We start from the raw sequence: 22,417 nt of genomic DNA, 5'->3' as shown, positions 1-22,417 counted from the left end.
ACTGATCATAACAAATTATAAGAGCTCATAAGTCGTATTTGTCCGCTCTAAGTAAAGTGAAGCATACTGTACTAAAGCCACCTCCAGTGTTAAGAGTGAGGCTTCAAGTTGAAGTATTTCCTGAAGGATTTACTGAAACACTAAAACATACACAATAAAGCACATTACAGGCTTCAAATGTCAGATTTTAAACTAGTGCTGCCACCAGTGTTTTACCCAGTGTGGGAAAGGTAATGTACACCACCGTTAGCTTGGTATTTGTTTTTACTTTACGCTCTCCAAGCTGGGACTGACTTCTTTGGCACTGACATTATAACATGTTTTTAAAACTATTTATAATGCATTATATTAACAATTCATAATGTATAATAAACATGGCTATAAAGTGTAATTCAGTGTAATCTTTTTTCATAAATATTTATAACCACGTTTATAATGCCTTATGAATACATTATAACATGTTATAAATGTGCTTATAGATGCTTACAAATGCGACATTCATAGAAAGTGTTACCATTGAATTTTTATTTAACAAGTTGTTTAAAACTAAATTAGTTCTCTCAGTTCTCTTTCCCAACATCATGCCTTTGAATTATCGCCAACATTACTGTAATCTAAAAGCATAAATGAAATTGCAAATTATGCACAACAAATGCTTATTTTGTTTTAGTTTTTAGTTTTTGAACTTCAGTTTTGGGCACTAATTTTAATTTCAGTGCAGTTCACAACTTCATTTTTCTTGTTTTCACAGCGCCCTGCATGTACAGCGCCTTGCATGTACTCAGGGAGCCTGTAGATCATGAATGGTTTTAAAAATATGTTTCTCAAAATTATCATAAGGCGATATCTCTGGCCTCAGGCACTGTGTTCACAACCATTTCATGTAGTAACTTTCTGTGAGGGAGCTTTTAGAGGTGGCCGTCTGGTTCCTGTCACCACCACTGTGAAATATTCTGACTTGGCGAGTTTTTATAGAACAGAGCATTTCACACCAAACCACCCTGAATGACTTTGTTTATATTTTAAACATTTAATCATGCAGAGATTCTGAAAAATCGATAGAGTTCTCCTTTAAGGAAAAATATTCCTTTCCCTATTAAGGTTTTTATAAAACTGAGATGAAATGATTATCCGATAGTCGGACACTTTGTACGTTTTATCCATCTCAGGTTTCCAGAATATTCATTAAAGGTATAAAATGAGCTAGTGAGCTTGGCTTGGCTAAAGTAAAGCAAGACTTTACAGTGTTATAGCTCAACGCTCGCTCATGTTTATGCTGAGCCTGTCTAAACATTTGAGAAGCACATGGTCAAATGGACGATGGCAGCAGATTTCATCATAAACCCGTGATGTGCAAACTTTGCAGGAGGGCCATTTGGACCCTCCTGTCAACAGAGTGGGACAGTCTGAACAGTCCAATCAGCAAATACCATAAAACACAGTCTGAAAGGCTTTCTGGAAGAAAGGCTTTTTCTCAGAATACCTTTACACAGAGCCAGTTACTTTAAAGAGCCCATATCATGGAAAACTGATAAAAAAAAAAAGTTTCATGTAACATGAAGACATTACGGAAGTTTCAAAATGTACTGCGCTTCTCACTCCCCAGTCCATGTGAAATTTGAACTACAAAAACAGGGTGTTCTTTTTGTGATTTAACAAAAATGAAAATATTTACATATAGTCATATGCAAATGTTTGGTCAAATTACATGTTTTGTTGAATTTCTATGTGATAATAAGTGAACCCCTTAAAATCCCAGGCACATAACATTCTAAGGCCCATTATTTAGTAACTACAGGGACGTCACTGCAAACTGGCTGAACAATTCTTAGGTTATAGAAACTCCTAGACACTTTGGGCCCGCTGGTGGGCCCTGTCCATTTATGGGGTTAACACATCTCTGCAGAGAGCACACACATTTTAATGCACAAGATACACTAAAAGTATTGTGATATAAAGTCATGTTTGAATGAATAACTCACTCTAAATGTAGGTATTGTGATATAAACTGAGTCGTGTTCTACAGTTTCTCATTAGGTTGAATGAATAACTCACTCTAAATGTAGGTATTGTGATATAAACTGAGTTGTGTTCTATAGTTTCTCATTAGGTTGAATAATAACTCACTCTAAATGTAGGTATTGTGATATAAACTGAGTTGTGTTCTATAGTTTCTCATTAGGTTGAATGGGATTTTTACCAGTGTGTTGTAAAGCTTGTCCAAACTCAGAACAGTAGCTATGAAAGAATACATTTATGGGCAGAGCCTGGAGAGATCAGTTGAAAAAAGTCTACAGAGGTTCCTGTAGCCATATTAACATGGATAATGTTAAACACTGTGTAATTCACACATTGCAATGGAGAACAAGGATCCTCTGCCTACCCCTCTCTCTCAGCATGTATTGCCTTGACAAATCTCCCTGGAAGTTTCCATGAACCCCACCCACTCTGAGACTGGACAGCCGCTGCTCTGAGCTGTGGGATGATATTTACCTTTCTCTCCGAGCCAAAATCTCTTCTCTCCTTCCCTCCTCACCGTCTGTCTGCAAGGCAGTTTCCCCCTCTACTAGACAGTGTAGAGGACACCTACTTTGCTTCAAAGTAGATATAGAGTAGTGCTCCTTTTGTGCCAATCCAAAATCTTATCCCTCCCCAGATCCCTTTTTTTTAACGAAAACCTCTGCATAATTAAATGGTAAAGGTGTAAACAAAGTAACTCATAGTGGTTTGGTCTGAAATGCTCTATTCTAAATTCTCTATTCTACAGAAATGAGACAGAATTGTTTACAGTAGTGGTGATAAGAACCAGACGTCCTAAAAGCTCCCTCAGAGAAAGTTATTATAAAATAATTATGAATACACTGCCTGATTCATGACAGAGGGGTATATGCAGGTCGTTGTTAAGCAAAGAAAACAGATTTTTTTTTTCAGATTTACCACCATCAAAACTCAGGAGACACATGTAGGTTCACTGATGGTTTTGGATAGTAAATAAAATGGCTATATGTGTGCTGTAGACATCACGACCCCTGGATGGTAGGTGTATCTATAGTCAACCATTTCTCACCAAAACATTATGAAGCAGTGGTTTACATCGCAGCCTCTAAATTATGCAGAACTTTTGAAAAATTGGTGGAATTCCCCTTTTAAACCAAATATGGTACAGCCAGAAAAAGTGCATTTCCTGAAGAAAATGCAGTGATCAACAATTTCCAGTCTGCTGCTAGGGTGGTGACAGGCGGTTACTATGGTGTTTTAGGTGTTTGCTAGGGTGTTGCTAGGTGGTTGCTATGGTGTTGCTAGACATTTACTAGGCAGTTGCTATGGTATTCCAGGTGGTTGCTAGGTGGTAGTTAGGGTATTGCAAAATGGTTGCTATGGTATCCCACACAGTTGTTAGGGTGTTGCTAACTGGTTGCTGTGGTATCTCTGGTGGTTGCTAGGGTTTTGTTATTTGGTTGCTATTGTGACCAAGGTGGTTTTTAGGGTGTTGCTAGGTTGTTGATATGGGATCTATGGTGATAAGGTGATATACTGTTTGAAACTATATAATAAAAAATATCTTGCAATCTAGCCTCCATGTGGCTGCATGTCATGTGTGCACACGAAGGGGTGTAGGATTCAGTGTTGGCGGAATCCAGCACAACATCTGTCTAAAATAGCTACCTGCAGTGTTCAGCAATACAGTAAGATTTTGTGCCTCTATATACCTCACAATAAGTCATAGTGTGTCCTCAACCACATCTATGAGTCTGTGCCATTTTAATGAAGAGCTGGATGTGGTTTGGACAGGTTGAGAGAAGTTTTGGGGATGTATTTATGGAAAAGGTTTGGGTGACTATTGATTTCTAGTGTTTGTTAGCAGCTTCGTAGCTCTAGTTTACTAAGAAAGAGGCAACATTTGGAGACCAAACATGTCTTGCCTGCGTTCCTCTCCTTCGCATAAAGGGAATGCTCTCCTGCTGCTCCTAGTCCCTGCCAAAACTCCCAGCAATACCTTATTTCAGCTTTTCTATAGGTGTTAAAAGTGCTTGTTATGAAGGTATATTATATCGCTGTTTGTAGTGTTGTAGACGCTGCTTCTTACTTGTGCTAACCACTTATGATAACTTCATTTATGAAAACTCAATGGCTAGCGGTCCACCTTAACTGTAGGAACTTTACAGATGGGGCGAACAAAGGGCTGTAGGGCTGAACCTAACATGCCCAATCAGTTCTGAGCAGGCAGCAGCTCAGAATTTTTCATCTGCTATTTAATTATATTAATTATCATGTATTTCTTGAAGATTCCACTGGTAGACGCCTATTCTGTACTTAGATGTTTAAAAAGATTTAAACATCTAAAACCATGTTCACATGGTCTTTAATGCCAGGTGGAGAAAAGGGCTAAAGCTGAGAGTGAATTTGTCTACATACTCTTATACCTGACATGGTCAAGAGTGTTTGTCATCCTGGCAGTAGGTGGCGCCCTGACAGTGTATGTGTTAAAGCCTACCTTGTGCATAGTGTTTTATTAGTCAAATGTGAATAGAAGTAATACGTGTGCAGGTCGATTACAGCAGTCTACCATTCTCTGCTCTCTTTCGAGGTATGCAAGCACAGCGCATTTGTGGGAGGCTACTTTTATAGTTGAAAGCTTTCACAAAATTTGGGTCATTTTTAAGGTGTAATTATTGCAAATATTATGCAAGCAAGCTGATATCTCATAAGAAATATATTCAAACAAGCCGGGTGTGTTGTGACATTTAGGAAGTGGCATTGGATTTCGGACCTTTCATATTGTTGAGATGAAACTGGTTGGTGAATATACACGTTTGGATTTGGGCAGTAGTTCTAACAAACTGACTGCATCAGCAAAAATGGCTCCAAACCGACCGCAGATAAACATTTGGCCATTTTGGCTCACTTTTTACTTTTAGTTTCTCTGCCACTATACAGCATATGTTATCAAGATCATTTTCCTTTTAACAGCAAAATCCAGATTTAGCACAGAGTAGTAAACCCTCTTTTAAAGGAATAACAGAAAATCAAATGTATACAAATCTGTCAGATATAAAATTCAGGTTTCAAGAAACTACTGTTTTTAGCTATGCTAACAAACTTCAGTCCATATTTATTAAAAATTGTGTCATACAGAGTCTGAAGCCACATAATCAAGTCTATTAGAAATTACTGAACAACTCTACATGGTTTGAGACAAGAATGTAATGATTTAGGCATGCAGTTATGCTAATTTGTAGCTAGAAAATCTTCCATGCTAGCTTGTTAGCTGTATTAGCCTTGTAAGTGAAAATAGATTAATATATCATCTACAGGGAACAAAAGTAGTGTGCATTTTAGAGCACAATTTCTGTTTAGTTGCAAGTCTGGTGTAGTGGGTAGCACTGTCGCCTCACAGCAAGAAGGGCATGGGTTTGATTCTCTGGCCAGGCGACCAAGGTTCTTTCTATGTGGAGTTTGCATGTCCTCCCCTTCCTCCCACAGTCCAAAGACAGGTAGTCAGGTGAATTGGAGATGCTAATTTGGCCCTGGGTGTGAATGTCTGTATGTCTGCCATGTGATGGACTGGTGACCTGTCCAGAATGTTTCCTGCCTTCCACCCAGTGAGTGCTGGGATAGGCTCCAGCACCCCCATGACCCAGGAGGAAAAGCAGCTTAATAAATGTGTGTGTGTGTGTGCACTCAAACTTTTGCACAAGACTTAAGTGTCAGTGCAAAATCAAACAAACTTCACTAAACATCTTGGCTAACTGACTATATTTAAGTTAATTTAACTGATTTATTTTTCAAATCTGCATAATTCAGTTGATGTGAAATTGTGAAAGAAACCAGAGGTTGTAATGTCTACAACACAAATATAGCCATCTCAGACCACCAGTGAACCGGTACACGTCCTCTGAGTTTTTATATGTAATGTTGATGATGGGAACATGGTGAGAAATCTGAAAAAAAAGTTTTCTTTGGGGACTGTTTTGCCTCACAGGGCCCTGCATGTATCGTTCCGCCTTAACTTGAGTTCAAAAAATACGTCTTAGGCCAAAATCTCAGAAGTATTGTAAATGTTTCATGTAATAACTTTCTGTGAGGGAGCTTTTAGAGGTGGACAGGTGGACGTCTGGTTTCTATCACCACCACTGTGAAGAATGCTGGTAAGTTTCTTTAGAACAGAGCATTTCACACCAAACTACTCTGAATGACTTTGTTTACATTGTAACCATTTATTATGCAGAATTTTTTAAAGGTACTTCCCCTTTGAATTGTAGTTGTATCAAGTAGATTTTAATAATGCATCAAACTTTATTCTAGTTGCAGAAAATTCAAATAATTTGTGAGTAATTTTCAAGATTTACTACAATCTATGTTTGAGTTATTATGAGAGTGAAAAGCGTCTGTATGTGACTCTGCCCTGAAAACTCTCGTGCGGTTCAGACTTTTAGTGCAGCATCCTTTTTTGGCTGACTTTTGAACCATATTGTTATTCTTTAGTCTAAGGTTTAGTGGAACTTTAAGATTTACACTCTGCAGATCACTTCTCTCTGTATGGTTGTGAAGCGTATTTGACTTTCTTGGATCTGCACCAACTCTAATGAAATTATTCAGATTCCTGAAAGACTGCAATGGAAAAATAAGCCCTCCACATTTTGGATGATGAGGAGCACCTCATCCAATTACTGCAAAACACCTGCTGAATTTTAAACAACGGAATAGCGAGATGTCGAGTCCAATCAGTGGAACAATAGACTATAAACCACGTGGATCTAGCATGCGGTTTGTTTAGCCAGCTGTGTGGCTGGACACGTGCACAGTTTAGCTGTGGTTCAATCCATACTGAACATAACTCTAACAGAAGAAACACTCTGCTGCAGTAAAAAGAAAGCAGAAAATTTCTAATGAGGAGAACTGCCCGCTGGGTTTGTCAGACACTAGAGGGCGCTCCTGAATGAGTCCAAATAAATGAGCTTCTATGGAGTATTTGTACATTTTTTTATAAATGCTTAATCATTTTTATGCAAAACTACTGTTATATTGTGAGTGCTATAACACCAGTTATAGGACTTTATAACAGTCTTATATGTTCAATCATGACATCAGTGTACACAAACCGCTTTACTCAGCCAATGAGCTGATCAGCTCACCAACCAATTAGCACTTAGTAGTAGTAATGCCAACCAATCAGCACTCAATAGGAATAATTCCAACCAGTCAGCATGCATTAGCAGTAATGATAACCAATCAGCACACAATAGCAGTCATGATTACTAGTCAGCATGCCAAATCAGCACTCAGTAACAGTAAAGCCAACCAGTCAGCGCTCAGTAGCATTACCGGCCAACCAATATGAACTCAGTAGCAGTAATCATAACCAATCAGCAGTAGCAGTAACGCCAGCCATATTAGCGCTCAGTAGCAGTAAAGCCAACCAGTCAGCACTCAGTAGCAGTAATGATAACCAATCAGCACTCAGTAGCAGTAATGATAACCAGTCAGCACTCAGTAGCAGTAATGATAACCAATCAGCACTCAGTAGCAGTAATGATAACCAATCAGCACTCAGTAGCAGTAATGATAGCTAATCAGCACTCAGTAGCTGTAATACCAACCAGTCAGTACTCAGTAGCAGTACTGATAACAAATCTGCCCTCAGTAACAGTAATGATAACCAGTCCGCATTCAGTAGCAGTTTCACCAACCAATCAGCACTTGGTAGCAGTAATGACAACCAATTAGAACTGAGTAGCAGCAATGCTAACCAATCAGCACTCAGTAGAAGTAATGCCAACCAATCAGCACTCTGCAGCAGTAATCCAGTAATTTTTTTGTTTTTGTTGTTTTTTGTTTTAATTTTTTTGGCTGTTTAGCTCTCATCCCACCATTCACTGAGGACTTGCTTGTGGGCACCCTTTAGGCCAGACTGCCCTTAAACTGACTCTGGATAAAGCAAACTAGCGGAGTGCAGGTTAGAGATAATTATGGATTTACTGCCACCTAGTGGCCATAGGCCATATGGCTATAGAAATTAGGTATATCGACAATTATTTGATGTATTTAGATAATTATGAAACACTCTGTTTCTGTTCAGTAGTCAAGAATGCATTTTGAATCCAGTCTAATAATAAACCAAACAACAATGACAAACTGCAACTAGACAACATCTTGTTTTATTATGAAATGCCCCTAAGCAAATAGGAGATTTGTCCTATTTAAAAACATGCAGTCATGCTAGGTAGAAAGTACAGTCCAATGACATTTTGTTGGTATGATCCACCTTTATGTACTGCTGTGCTTATATACAGTACATTAATAAGTGGACAGTGACACAGTTTTTGTTTTTGCTCTTAAGTTTTTCAGCAAACTTTTGTTTTATTTTTGACATTGAATTCACTTTAATCAAATGTGTACATAATTTCCGCATGAATAAAGTATATTACATCAACACAGTTATGTTTTTCAGTTCATCTACTTTTGGAAATAATTGTGCAAATGTATTTTAATATGTATCTAATACATATAGAATAAATGTAGAATAATATTATATATAGATTTTGATGTGTTTTGTATTTATATTCAATTGCATCACAGAGTCAGTATAGCATGTTGTAATATTGTAGTATATGCATTAAACTATCAAGTATGTAGTGTTTATGTGTATCATCGCTTTTTTATTTTTACTTTTCTACAGCATCTGCCCTTTACATAATGTGAAAATTTCATGAGTATTGGACCAATAGAAATGCTCCAAAATTGCTTGGAATAAAATCTCTTTACTTACACTGAAGGTAAAGAATGTTCTTGCCCCTTCCTGTAAAGTTACCATTTTGGAGATACTTGTTTTTCTTTTTCTTTGGACAGCGATGATATATATATATATATATATATATATATATATATATATATAAAGTTACCATTTAAAATGTTAAGAGAATACTTTTAGAGAAAACGTAAAAAGAAACACTATGAATTGTTGTTTTTTAACTACTTTAAAATCAGCAGATGACATATAGCAAACACACTTGTCAGACAAAAGAGGAACTCAACAAACAGCTTCTTTACAATCAATAAAGTTCCTGCAAAAGCCTAAGTAGACTGATAAATCAATGATATTTATGTGAGTCAAAGTGTGTCAGTTATTCTGAATATGTTAGTTTTTGATGTATTGTAATGGAGTACATTACTGAATACATTTAGGACAGAGTATTCAGTAATGAGCCATCATTATTTTTCTAAAGTATTCTGTTGAACTCTGAATGTGTAGTTATATAACAATCTGTAGTCACATTACATTCTGTATTTACTCAGGAAAGAAACATGTATGTAACATTAAAATGTATTTTATTATATTTAATTTATGCAATACAGCATACAGACTGATGTGTAATGTGTATCTATTATCCTCAATAAACAAGAGCGACAGAGAAATGTATTCTATGTCATAATATAAAATCATTTAAATTTAAGCATACTGTACATAAGATCACAATCATTTTATATACAGTGTCACCACAATGTAAGATGGAAGAGAAAACCAGCACAAACAAAAGAAGCCTTTACATTAATGAATATGGCACATAAAGCAGAACTGACCAAGCTGTTAAAGGCCATGATGGATGTGGTTTTGTCCCATTCGACTGTTAACTGCTGTCTACTATTAAAACACATGCTTAATTATCCTATCCAGGCTCCATCCTCAAATGTGTTCTTTCCTATGTACTGTTGCTAGACTGGACAAGCTTTACAGAACACTGTTGGAATCCCATTCAACATAGTGAGAAACTGTAGAACATGACTCATGTACTTTGCATGTGTGTGAAAGGCCGCACTGTTAGAATAGGTTATGATATTATGATACTAAGGCTGTTTTCACACCTCATTTGTTTTCTAATGTCCACACTGAGTTTGACTTATTGTGAAATTGTATCTTTTTAATTTGGTTGGACCTAATTATACATGTGGGTGTTCTCTGATTGGTCAGGAATTTGGCGAAGATGCCGGAACTCTTTCATGTTTGCTCCCATTAGTGCCAAAAAAACAATGTATTTTACTTGCTTCTTTAGCACACACGATAAAATCTATCCTTCAGATATATTCTTGATAAAATGTATAATCGGGATGCATGGAGGTGGCTTATGCCTAGCCCAACCACAAAAAATATGATCCTTGATCCATCAAATGCAATCATTTTATTGCTCATCTGGCATTATTAGCAACAGGTTGTGCATCAACAACAATAGGAGCATCTGAAAAAGGGTCTAAATTTAAAGCAAGTTGGCAAGCTTCTAGTAGAAGCAGAAAATCATGCCCGGATATTGTATTTTCCCATTTTGGTGTGGACAACCACAAAAATGTGTGTCCACCAGCCGTGAACTGAATAAGGGTTTCATTTGGAAGCAGAACAAGACCCTCGGATTTTGACGGACCATGATTCAGTTGTTTTGTGTGCATGGGTGAGGTGCTCAAACCTGTCAGAAATAAACTGAAGAAAAAAGTTTGATTAGTCTGCAACAAAAAAGCATCATTAGCATGGTGGCGATTAGCTACAACAACACTGTGCATCTCGATAGTGTAGCAATTTAAACTAACTCAACAAAAAAAAGTCACATGATCCTTGGGATGAATGGGGTTTTTGCCAATCTTCTCTAAAACTTGTCCAATGTAGAAAACGGTTAACATGAAAGACTACTGATGGGTCAGCTATGAGTGAAAAGTGCTAAATGTGCAACATTCTTCACAACTGTATGCATAGGATTGCTAATTAAACCAATGAGGCCATTAAGTAAAATGGTAGTGAGTGAATCGCTGCAGCTGCTTCAGGACACCAGCAGGCGTCTTTTGAAATAGTGAAAAGCGAAATATGTGGCACCTCCCAGCATCCCGATCAGTACAGTCATGCCTATAAAGGATGGCGCTCTTTTCTTGGCCACTCTGAACGCAGTGGGCAGCACGGCAGATATCAGGATGTTATTGACGTGTCCGAGAACCCTGCGGAAAGTGGGCCGGTCAAGGACTCGTTCGTAATAAGTCTCCAGATTGACTCGTGTGCCGTTACCCCAGTAACGGCGGGACAGACCCAGGAACTTCAGCCGGTGAAGAGTGACAGCGAGAGAAACGTCAGCCATGCTGAAAAACTCCCCGCACAACCAGGCCTGCTGACTGCCCTCCTCTACAGAGAGAGAGACGAGAGAGAGAGAGAGAGAGAGAGAGAGAGAGAGAAAGAAGAGAGAGAGAGACATTGAGAGAGGGAAGATGAGAGAAGAGGGAGAACAAGAGAGATTGAGAAAGGTTAGAAAAAGAGAGAAAATTACAGACTGTAACCAATCTGTTTCTGGAAAATTTATCAGACCCCCTCTAACAAATTCATCAAGGGAAAGAGACCACAACAGGACCACTACTGATAAGATATTATTTGAGTGGTGGACCATTCTTAGTGGACCAAGGAGGGTGTTTCTAATAAAGTGGCCAGTGAGTGGAAGTAAAAGGTAGATGTTTCTAATAAAGTGGCCACTGAGTGAAACTACAAGGTAGGACTTTGCCTAATCATTTGATCAATCGACTTCGTGATGAAGTGTGGATACTCCTGGATTTCCATCTGGGCTGTGTTACCTGGTGTTTCCTCTGCTCTCCTCTGCAGCTCTGTCTCCACCTGGTCCATAACGTTCTCCAGCTCATCCAGAATCTTCTTCAGGAACTTCACATTATCGTGGTCAAACAGCTTCGTCTAAACAGGTCAAAACAAATCTCGAGTTCATTTACACAGTCTGGCTTATTAGTGAAGAAATGGTCATTTTTGGCCACAGCATTAAAGAGTTACAGTACTTACTTTCAGGCGCCTTTGTTTTGCGATGTAAGCATCTTTAAGCTCTGGATTGTCTTCTGCCAGTTTCTTCAGCTCTGACGCCATACTGCCAATCTGAGCTGTGGCAAAGAAAACATTATACAGTTCAGCTTTTTTCCATCTTATTATTAAATAACGTCATTAAAATCTGACTGTATACAATTATATTAATAAAACTATGGAACAATAGCATTAGCATTAAAATCATGCTTCTAGTTAGCAAAGATCTGTTTTGAATGTATTGATGTGATGAATGTGTTCTAATGGACCAAATTGTGGGATTAAAAATTTGTACGGTTTCAGCTAGCTGAGGCTTCCATGGTATTGTGTGCATACTTGTGGTACATTTTAAGATGTACCGTGCCCTCCACAATTATTGGCACCTCTGGCAATCATGAGAAAAATGAGCTGCAAAAATATTCTTAATTATTTATCCTTCTCATCTTTCATTCAAAATATTAGCAAAAATCTAGCCTTTATTTAAGGTATAATGATTGAAAGAAAAAACTAGCACTTAAATAGTTAGCCATGACTTCCTGTTTCATTAGGGAATATATATGAGATGAAACACAGGCCAAATGCCCTCAGTCATTGTTATGAGAAAGACCAGAGAATACAGCATTAACGTGCAACAAAAGATCAGAAAATGGCTACAAGAAAATAGCTAAACAGTTAAAAATGCCCATTTCCACGATCAGGGCAATAATTAAGAAGGTTTAAACAACTGGAGATGTTAAGAATCTGCCAGAAAGATGACGTATGTCTATACTGACCCCACATACAATGAGGAGGATGGATTGAGTGGACAGACTCTCCAATGATCACAGATGGGGAATTGCAGACATTATTTAGGTCTTGGGGTCACAATGTTTCACAAACCACAATCAAACACCACCTATATGACCACATGTTGTTTGGGGGGGTTGCCAGAAGGAGGCATCTGCTGTCAAGAACCGACAACTCAAGCACCTGCCAAATGTTACTGGAACTGTGAGTGGAAGCATGTTCTGTGGTCAGATGATACCAAAATAGAGGTTTTTGGCAACAAACACCAGAAGTGAGTTTGCCATGGACATAAAGAGAGCTATGCAGAAAAGTACCTCATCCCCACTGTGAAGTATGGTGGTGGATCTGTGATGTTGTGGCTGTTTTTCTTCCAAAGGCCCTTGACAACTTATTCTCATACATGGTATCAGACTTCTACCAGCATCAATTACCAGCAGGTATTAAACCAAAACCTGACTGCTGCAGCCAGGAAGCTCGATCTGGGCCATAGTGTGGATCTTCCAGCAGGACAATGATCCAAAGCACACCTCATAATTAACACAAAAATGATTCACTGCCCATGGTATTAAGGTTTTGCCATGGCCACAACAGTCCCCTGATCTAGACCTCATTGAAAACCTGTGGGATGAGCTGAAGAGGAGAGTCCACAGTGAATCTCAAAATCTGAAGGATCTGGAGAGGTTCTCGATGGTCTAGATCCTTTGCCATGTTTTCTCTGGTCTCATTAAGCATTATAGGAAAAGACTTAGAGCTGTTATTTTTGCAAAGGGAGGCTGCACAAAGTATTAAATGAAGGGGTGCTAACAATTGTGGAGAAAAATATTTCTTTCTTGATAACTTTTTTCAATCACTGTGCTTCAAATAAAGGTTAGATATTTGTTTATATTTTGAAAGAAAGATGAAAAGGAAAGGACAAGCAATAAAGAATATTTTTTACACCTCATTTTGCTCATGATTACCAGGGGTGCCAGTATTTGTGATGGGCACTGTATATATGCCTGTTACAGCAATAACTATAAGCACTGCTCTTGTGCCCTAGTTTCATGGTCTTTCATGGTATTTCAGTGCAAAATGTTCTCATATATAAGTAACATAAGTATCTCTTATCTCTTATAAATATATATTTTTATTATAAGTTCTATGCATTACCGCGTATGCGTGTGGTGGCGTAAGCCGGGATGTGAGAGTCCACAGTGATCTCCGGGTGGAGGATGCAGCCGTGTGTGTACGCGTCCATGGGCAGCGAGTCCAGCAGCTCTCTGTAGTGCTGAACTCTGTGATAATACGTACTGCCCACTTCTGGGATCAACCTCGGAGTCTTCTCTGATTCACAGGACAAAAACAAAAACAGGCACAAATCGAAAGTGTTCTTTAACCTGCCAAAGGGAACATGACTGCTAATGTTAATGAAAAACATTTTAACCAGAGACTTTCATAAAGTCAACATCAACACTCACCATTCTGTTTCTGTCATCTTATCCACATTTCTGCACATGCTGAACTTAAAATGGGGAAGCCAACACAAACGTCATCAACAGAAAATAACCTAAAAGAAACACTCTGGCCGAGGCGTAATGAACATAAAGAAAAAAAAACAACATAAACATAATAGAACAGTGGGTTTCATGGAAAAAATAAATTATGGGGATGTTTGAAAAAATATTATTTGCCCTAGAAAATTATTTATAATATGGCATGCACTTGTAATGAGGCTCTTCTATGACTATTAAAAGTTTTCCATGATATAATATCTTTGTATTAATGATTAAAGTCAAGAGTACTAGATTAACAAATTAGTTCCTTCCACACAACTGCATAACAGCACGCTTTTTCACCATACTTGTATTGTTCCACTGGTTGCTAAGCAACAACAATTGCTGCTTTACTCTAAGTAGCTGGAACTACTTTTTTGGCAGAAGAAACTGCCATCATTAAAAGTAACGATTATAATCTGCAGAATTTTGGTGATAAACGATATCATTGTGATCCTAATTTGGTTATTAACAGTGTCTTACCCTATAGCTGCATGCTGCCTGATCTTAATATGATTACTATATCATTAACAAAGTACCGCAACCCAGAAGGATAAGCGGTTTACATGATGATGATGATTAACAAAGTGAGTTAGCTTCTAACATTACTGAATCATTTATAAACCCAATTCCAAAAAAGTTATGACAGTATGTAAAATACTATAAAACAACAAAAAGCAGTGATCAGTAAATTCTGTTTGACCTGTACTCTGTTTACACAGCCATGCTTTTGTAACAAGTGCAGAATGTTTCTTGGTGTTGTCATGTTGAAATAAGCTTGGACATCCTGAAAAAAATGATATCCTATCTAAAGCAAAATACGTTGCACCAAAATGTGTTCAGCATTAATGGTGCCTTCACAGGTGTTGGATGCTCCTTTTATATCCAAGCATAATTGCGTCACCTGTTTAAGATTTTTTTTTACATTTCACAATGTTCCTACTCTTCAATAGCCTCTGTTACAACTTTTTGGAACGTTTTGCAGACATCAATTTCAGAATGAGCATATATTCACAAAAAATGATTAAGCTGATTGGATAAAATATCGCATATCTTGTCTGTACCGTTTTTGTTCAAATACAAGTCAAGGTAGATTTATAAAACTACTACTTTGATTTGCATTTTACCTACTGTCAACTTTTTTGGAATTTGGTTTGTACTACATTCCGCACTGTTAACATATTACATTAAGAAGCTTGTCCATTTTACTGTCTACTGGAGAGCAGATCTCACATACTGGAGCTCCATGCTTTTCCAGACTGAAAATCTATGTTATAATCTTATTCACCATAATGTGATATTTTAACTGTAGCATGTTTACCATCCTGGAAGGTCTGCTCCAGGTAGTCCAGTATCTGGGTGGGCTCACAGATGATCTGGTCATCGTGGACGAGCACAGGAACTTCTCCCGTGGGGCTCAGGCGCATGAACCAGGGCTCGTTATGTTCACTCAGCGGCAAACTCACGTCATACTCCTCACATTTCAGACCTTTCTCAGCAATCGCCAGCCTGACCTTTAACAAACACAAACAACAGACACCGTTCGAGTGATCAGAATAATGATTTAAAGTAAGGTGGCTGTAAAAATGCATCAATTTGGATAAACTTTTTTCAAATGTAAAAAAAAGACAAAAAATCAATTCCATTCCAAATCTATTAGAGTGATTATCTGGATCAGAGGTGTTAAAGCTGAAACTATTCAGGAAAGTAGTTGTCCTGGGAAAGGTTTATATACCTGTGATTTAGAGGAATTCAGCCTATGGTCCATGAGGTACCTTAACAACTGAAGGTTTATTATTTGGTCATTAATTGTAAGACATATTATTCAGTATCTACTATGATTTATTCAACAGTTATGTTTATATAGTAACAACTGTACGTTATTCAGTAATTACTAAAAATGATTCAGCATCCATTCAGAATAATCCAATATGTACTGCGAATTATTCAGCAACTAATATTTATATAGTAACTACTATTAATTATTTAGTAACTGCTATAAATTATCTGCCAACTATGAAGTATTCAACTACTATAACTTATTTGGTACCTACTATAACTTATCCAGCCACTACTATGAATGTTTCAGTATCTACTATAAAGTATTGAGTAACTACTACAAATTATTCAGTATCTACTAAACATTATTCAGTATCTTCAATGGATTATTCAGTAGCTACTATGAATTATTAAGTATCTACTATGAATTATTCAGTACATAATATGAATTATTCAGTATCTTATATGAATAATTTAGTATCTATTATAAATTATCCCATATCTACTATGAATTATTCAGTAACTAATGTGAATTATTCAATAACTACTATAAAGTATTCATTAACTACTACTAAATTTTTCAGTATCTACTAAAAGTATTCAGCATCTAATATGAATTATTCAGTAACTACTAATATTTTTTATTATCTGTGAGACTGTTTTATGAATTATGTATTGCCCATAAATTGTTATGTGCCAAGTTGTAGGCCCTTGTGTAGTATACACAAATAAAGTCAGCATGAATGGCAAATCATAACATAATCATTTTTTGGATGTATTTTTGAGTGACACTCCTATAAGGGACGGTCTCTGAGCTAGCTGAGAGTTTTCTCTCCATGATAGGTTGGGATGGTGGGAGGGGAGGTCAAACATGGTATTATTGGTTAATATTATTTTCCCCCGCCCACTGGTAGACAGTGACATCACCAAAAAATCAGAAGACCTTTTAGAGCCGGAGCAAAAGTCATTACATTTTGTCGGATTTCAGGTTGACTTCAAATGGAACTTTTGATGGGTATCTGTATGAAGGTGCCCCAATATCCATCTATTATTTCCAGCTTAAAGACTTCATCTAATAGGCTTTTAATGTAAGGGTGTGGAGCCAAACCAGTAAAGACTCTGTGCTTTAGATTTACATTCTTCAAATGTGTGCATCACGTCCACATACATATATTACATCAACACAATGATGGCCAAAAGGGAGTACTTTGAAAAAAAAAAACATAACTGTGCTGATGTCATATATTGTATGCATGCAGAGCTGATGCAACTTAACACATTTAAATCAAGCAAAACACTGACATTTTAAGCCTGGATCATCAACTTATCCTCAATCGCCTGTATGACAGCGGTGGCCACATAATATCAGATCAGTGAACAATAAGGTCTCATGCAATGTGATCTAGGGTCAGTTTTTATTGCGAATAAATCCTGCTCTGAATGTGCTTCCTTCACCAGGCAGCATCATCAGAGCATCCTCAGTGATGCTGACTGTAAATATCTATATCTCTTACCTTCTGCGAGTTGAAAGACTGAGTCCAGTGATACAGAACCAGTTTGCACTCTTTCTTTTTCGTGTTCTCTATTTCTTCCTTCTGCCCTTCTTCTTTCTTTAGCAACATTTCGTTCTCGTCCTGAGCTTCATTGCTGCTTACAGTCGCCATTTTGAGCGTCGGTGATGTAAAAAGCGCCGCCAAGTGGACACCCTGACTCCGCAACATAGAGACGTATTTATCACAATTTCCAACTATTTTGTTGCCTTTTACCACCTGGTTCATCGTTTAATCCGTGTATTAGACTTAATAGTTTCCATTTTTTGAAAATCTACAGTCGTTTAATCTATATTTTAGAAATGCGTAACGTTTTGAAGTGGATGAAGTTGATGCGGTGCAATACTTTAACCCACCAGTAGATGGCACTGTATCCCTTTATTCAAAATAGCGGAGAGCTTAACTTTAAGTGTACTGCTCAGGGAAGGGCAATGCCACCGACTTTTTCAAATTTCTGCGTGGTTCAGTCATTACAAAGTAATTCAGAGTAGTTTGGTGTGAAATGCTTCGTTGTATAGAAACTGTTCACAGTGAACAAACTGCTCACATAGGAGCCAAACGTCTGCAGCGTTTAATACCTCTCAAAACTCCTTCAAAGAAAGGTATTTCATAGAATGGTAATGACTGCACCACATGATGCGTGAGACATTGTCTATATAATAGTTTTTCGAAAAGATCTTGGCCTTTATATATATATATATATATATATATATATATATATATATAATATATATATATATATATTAGCTCATTCATGGCAGAGAGTCTTTATCACTATTTTACTGTCATTAGCATTACATATAAAAACTCTCATCTAAAAGATTCTCTACAGTTAACCATTTCACATCAAACCATCCTGAATTAATTTGCTTACATATAAACAAACTAAATATGCAGAAATTTTGAAATTTTGGTGGAACTACCCTTTAAAAGAGAAGCACATCACGACTTTACGCCATGATGTTTACATATTGTATTTCCAATTAGATCATCACATGATATAAGTCTTTGATATATAACATGCTTTTCCTTGTGCAATACTGAAAATGATTTGACACAAACATTTCTGTTGTGGTTTATTACACATATATGTTGCTTTTAATGAGTAATGAATTTAAACATCAGTTTCTTTTTAAAAACAAGGTTTTTGTAATAAACGTAATATTATTATATTGCATAATTGATTTTACAAAAGCATAATACATCACATATCTGTACATTGCAACAGTGGTTCAGGTTAAACATTTTATGGAAAATGGCCATTTTTTCATGTCTGAATTGTATTGTACATACTAACACAGGCTAATTAAAGAACAAAGTGTATTGTCCTTACTTCATTTAGTAAACAAAAAACTATGTAGTATGTAAACACTGTTAAAGTTTATTCACTCCTTAGTTCATATATGAAAACTAAGCTGCAAAAACAGCCTGCTTTGAATTTACCACATTTGAGATGTCATAAAAATCAACATATTCACGTGAATCATGGGTTGGCAACATGCAACTCTTTTTCTGCCCTGTTGTGGCTCCACAGCAGAATTACATTTTCAGGTAAAAATAAAATTTTCCTCCTTTGCAGTAAAATAAAGCTCTGCTGATCGTTCTAACACAGTTTTAACAATAAATGGTCTTAAATACTGGAGTTAATGTATGTAACTGCTTATTCACCCTTTAACCCTGAAGATCGGCGCGCAGACTGCTGGTCACATAGCAACACAAACAACAGTCTGGCCTAGCTAGTAGCTAACAAAACGGCAAAGAGAAAGATTTAAGATGAACATCAATGATTGCTAATGGCTTCCTACTCCCTTTATAGTTCACTCTTAGTAGGTTTTGAAAGTTTGGCTTTCATGCCCAAATAGTGTGCTATACGTCCAGTATAAAATTGTGCACACGTGACTGAATCCTTAACAGCTCTTTGTTAGACATATTATTCATTGTTTGGGTGCAGAAGCCATAATTTTAGGATGTGCAGAAGTGTGTTCTCTGTAGATGTGTTAACTTTTTTCACTTAGAAAATCAACAAAACATGCAATTTGACCAGGTGTGTTCAAACCTTAGCATATGACTGCTCTACATAGGGAGCCTTTTGAGACTTATAAAAATAAGGCGAAAAACTGAGAAATCTCAAGTGAAACAACAAAAAATAAAGTAAATAAATAAATAAAGCGTTTTGGTTTAGACTCTCTCAGCTTATTGGTGGAGGCTTGCTGAGGGCGGAGCTACAGCACTGACGCCGCAACAGAGGGCGTGGCCTCCCCCCTTGGTGCTGTGGTGCGCGGTCTCCGCGCTCGTGTGCGGTGCGCGAGGAGGAGTGCGTGTCGGGGGCAGCTGCTCGTGGCTCCTGTGGGTGATAACTGCCCTCTCCTGCCTGCTGCCCATTCATGCTCGGGCTGACCACCTGCAGCACCGTGTCCGCGCGCTTCCAGGCTGTGTGTGTCTTCGCCAGAAAGAAAGGACTCCGCGTGCGTGCTGCGCGTGCGTATGCGTCTCTGAATGACGGGCGGACGGTTTGATTTTGACGATGGAGGCACGTACTGTGGAGGCTGGGAGGACGGCAAAGCCCACGGTCACGGCATCTGCACCGGGCCGCAGGGTCAGGGCGAGTACTCCGGAGCCTGGAGCCACGGCTTCGAGATAGTGGGGGTTTACACCTGGCCCAGCGGGAACACCTACCAGGGCTACTGGTCACAGGGAAAACGCCATGGGCTCGGAGTGGAGACCAAAGGCAAGTGGATTTATCGGGGCGAGTGGAGCCACGGCTTTAAGGGCAGGTATGGAGTCCGGCAGGGCAACAACACACCGGCCAGGTACGACGGCACGTGGAGCAATGGACTTCAGGATGGGTACGGAGTGGAGACTTACGCAGATGGGGGTGAGTACACCTGTATATCTGTACACCTGTACACCTACCTATGTGTGTCTTCAATTCTAAATGGTTAAGCGGTTCAGGTGTAAAAGAGTCCAGAGTGAGGTGAAATGGTTCATTGTAGAGACTCAGATTTTTACAGTGGTGGTGATAGGAACCAGGGGTCACGATGTCCATAATACATATATAGGCATTTTATTTCCTTTTGTACTTCACTTTCTACCAGGAATAGAATACGTTTTACACAAAAAACCTTCTCAAAACTATGGTAAAACAATGTCTCAGGCATCCGGCAGTGTATTCATAACCTTTTCATGTAGTAACTTTCTGTGAGGGAACTTTTAGAGGTGGGCGCCTGGTTCCCTTCACCTCCGCTGTGAACATTTCTGACTCTGTAAGTTTCTCTAGAATGGAAGCATTTCACACCAAACCTCTCTGAATGACTGTGTTTACATCTTAACCGTTTAATTATGCAGACATTTTGAAAGATCAGTGGAGTCACGGAACCATTGCTTGTTATAGACTGAGGTAGGCACAGGGACCAAGAGACAGTGTCCCTCCTAAAAGGATATTTGGGCAGGTGGTAGATTAAATGATGTTAACTGTAGCCTATAACTACATCTATAGTACTGTAAACCATGTGTAATAATAACAATAATACACACACACACACACACACACATACATTTTCTAAACCGCTTATCCTCCTAGGTCTCGGGGGAGTGCTGGAGGCTATCCCAGTAGTCTAATAACAACAACAACAACAACAATAATAATAATAATAATACTTTTATTTGTAACATGCTTTTTAATTCACAAAGGATATATAGTTTATATAGCTAATAATACTCATTTCTATAAAACTGTAGTCTATAGATCTGCTTACAGTACTGTAGTATATATAGTATATATATAGTTATCTTTATATATGTAGTATATATATGGTTATCTATAGTACTATAGTCTATAGAGCCATTTATAGTACTGTAGTCTAAAGTTTATAGAGCTGTTTATAGTACTGTAGTTCATAGAGCCATCTTCAGTACTGTAGTCTATTGAGATGGCTGTAGTACTGTAGTTTAGAGAGCAGTCTGTAGTACTATAGTCTAGAGAACTGTCTGTAGCACTGTAGGCTTTAGAGCCATCTATAGTACTGTAGTCTATTGATCCATCTTTGGTACTGTTGTCTATAGAGCTGGCTTTAGTACTGTAGTCTGTAGAGTTGTCTATAGTGCTGTAGTCTGTTGTGCCATATATAGTACTGGCATCTAAAGAGCCAATTTTAGTACAGCAGTCTATAGGGCTGACTATAATGCTGCAGTCTATAGAGCTGACTATAGTACTGTAGTTCATAAAGATGTCTGTAGGACTGGAATCTTTAGAGCTGATTATAGTACTGCAGTCTATAGATTTTTACTGTAGTCTATAGATTAGTATACAGTACCAGTACTATAGATCTATAGTACTGTAGTCTATAGATTTGTATACAGTACTGTAGTCTACACGACTGATTCAAGGAATTACCAATGTGTTATAGTATATTGCAAAGAAAAGAACAGTTGCAGTTATGTTGTTCATGTTGTGTAGCCTAAAACATCTGTGATTTGTGGTGCCTCTAAAAGGGTAAAAAGGCCAAAGCAGAAGGTCATTTTACTGTCACTTCAAATTCCACCTGCCATTAAATTAATTTTAAATTTGTTTTTGCTTTAAACAATTTTTGGAGGTTTCTGTCAACAAGCCCTGTGAATCCGGTCTGAGAGGAAGCGTAGATTAAAGTAGGTTGATGCTGATCTCTGAGCACCATAATCCTTGGGCGCTCCTATCATGCGTCACTCATCAAGTGATCTGTGTAACTGTTCCAAAGACCATCAGAAACTTCAGTTGCTGTGTTGTATGTATCTGTGGTATTCTGACCCACTTATTTCTCATTGTACTTTTATTTACATGTATAGATTGTAGTTGATCACTTTGCTGAGCAAAGCAAATAAAGTAGAACTGCTAAAGTGATTTACTTGGTATTTGATTTGTAATACATTGCAGTTTAATTATTGTAGTTGATTCTGTAGACATT

The 22,417-nt window shown here is 37.8% G+C and overlaps 2 protein-coding genes across 3 annotated transcripts in view; one reads left to right on the top strand and one right to left on the bottom strand.

Moving 5' to 3' along the window:
- Positions 1-9,313: 9,313 nt before the first annotated feature.
- Positions 9,314-17,591, bottom strand: gdap1 (ganglioside induced differentiation associated protein 1). Its single transcript, XM_036558895.1, has 6 exons — positions 17,442-17,591; positions 15,470-15,662; positions 13,766-13,939; positions 11,816-11,910; positions 11,599-11,713; positions 9,314-11,158 (listed from the first exon to the last, which is right to left on the bottom strand). Exons 1-6 carry the CDS (start codon positions 17,589-17,591, stop codon positions 10,806-10,808), a joined length of 1,080 nt encoding a protein of 359 aa, XP_036414788.1. The 3' UTR covers positions 9,314-10,805.
- Positions 17,592-19,778: 2,187 nt separating this feature from the next.
- jph1a (junctophilin 1a) overlaps positions 19,779-22,417 on the top strand; it is a 46,682-nt gene continuing 44,043 nt past the window's right edge. For both annotated transcript variants that reach the window (XM_036558022.1, XM_036558021.1), the window contains exon 1: positions 19,779-20,352. In XM_036558022.1, the coding sequence (XP_036413915.1) occupies positions 19,974-20,352 (379 nt within the window). In that variant the 5' untranslated portion in view covers positions 19,779-19,973. The remainder of the gene's footprint in view (positions 20,353-22,417) is intronic.

This window comes from Colossoma macropomum, unplaced genomic scaffold, assembly GCF_904425465.1.
Source record: "Colossoma macropomum unplaced genomic scaffold, Colossoma_macropomum, whole genome shotgun sequence".
NCBI lineage: Eukaryota > Metazoa > Chordata > Actinopteri > Characiformes > Serrasalmidae > Colossoma > Colossoma macropomum.
Note: the sequence above shows the minus strand (reverse complement) of the source record. Positions and strands in the feature narration are given on the sequence as shown.

What these genes read in the sequence shown, in the direction of transcription:
- gdap1 (XM_036558895.1), bottom strand. Translation starts at nt 17,591, where the DNA reads ATGGCGACTGTAAGCAGCAATGAAGCTCAGGACGAGAACGAAATGTTG. An exon ending in CGCCACCACACGCATACGCG is followed by an intron (nt 11,911 to 13,765) that starts GTAATGCATAGA and finishes TCTTTGCCACAG; the next exon opens with CTCAGATTGGCAGTATGGCG. An exon ending in CAAAACAAAGGCGCCTGAAA is followed by an intron (nt 11,714 to 11,815) that starts GTAAGTACTGTA and finishes TGACCTGTTTAG; the next exon opens with ACGAAGCTGTTTGACCACGA.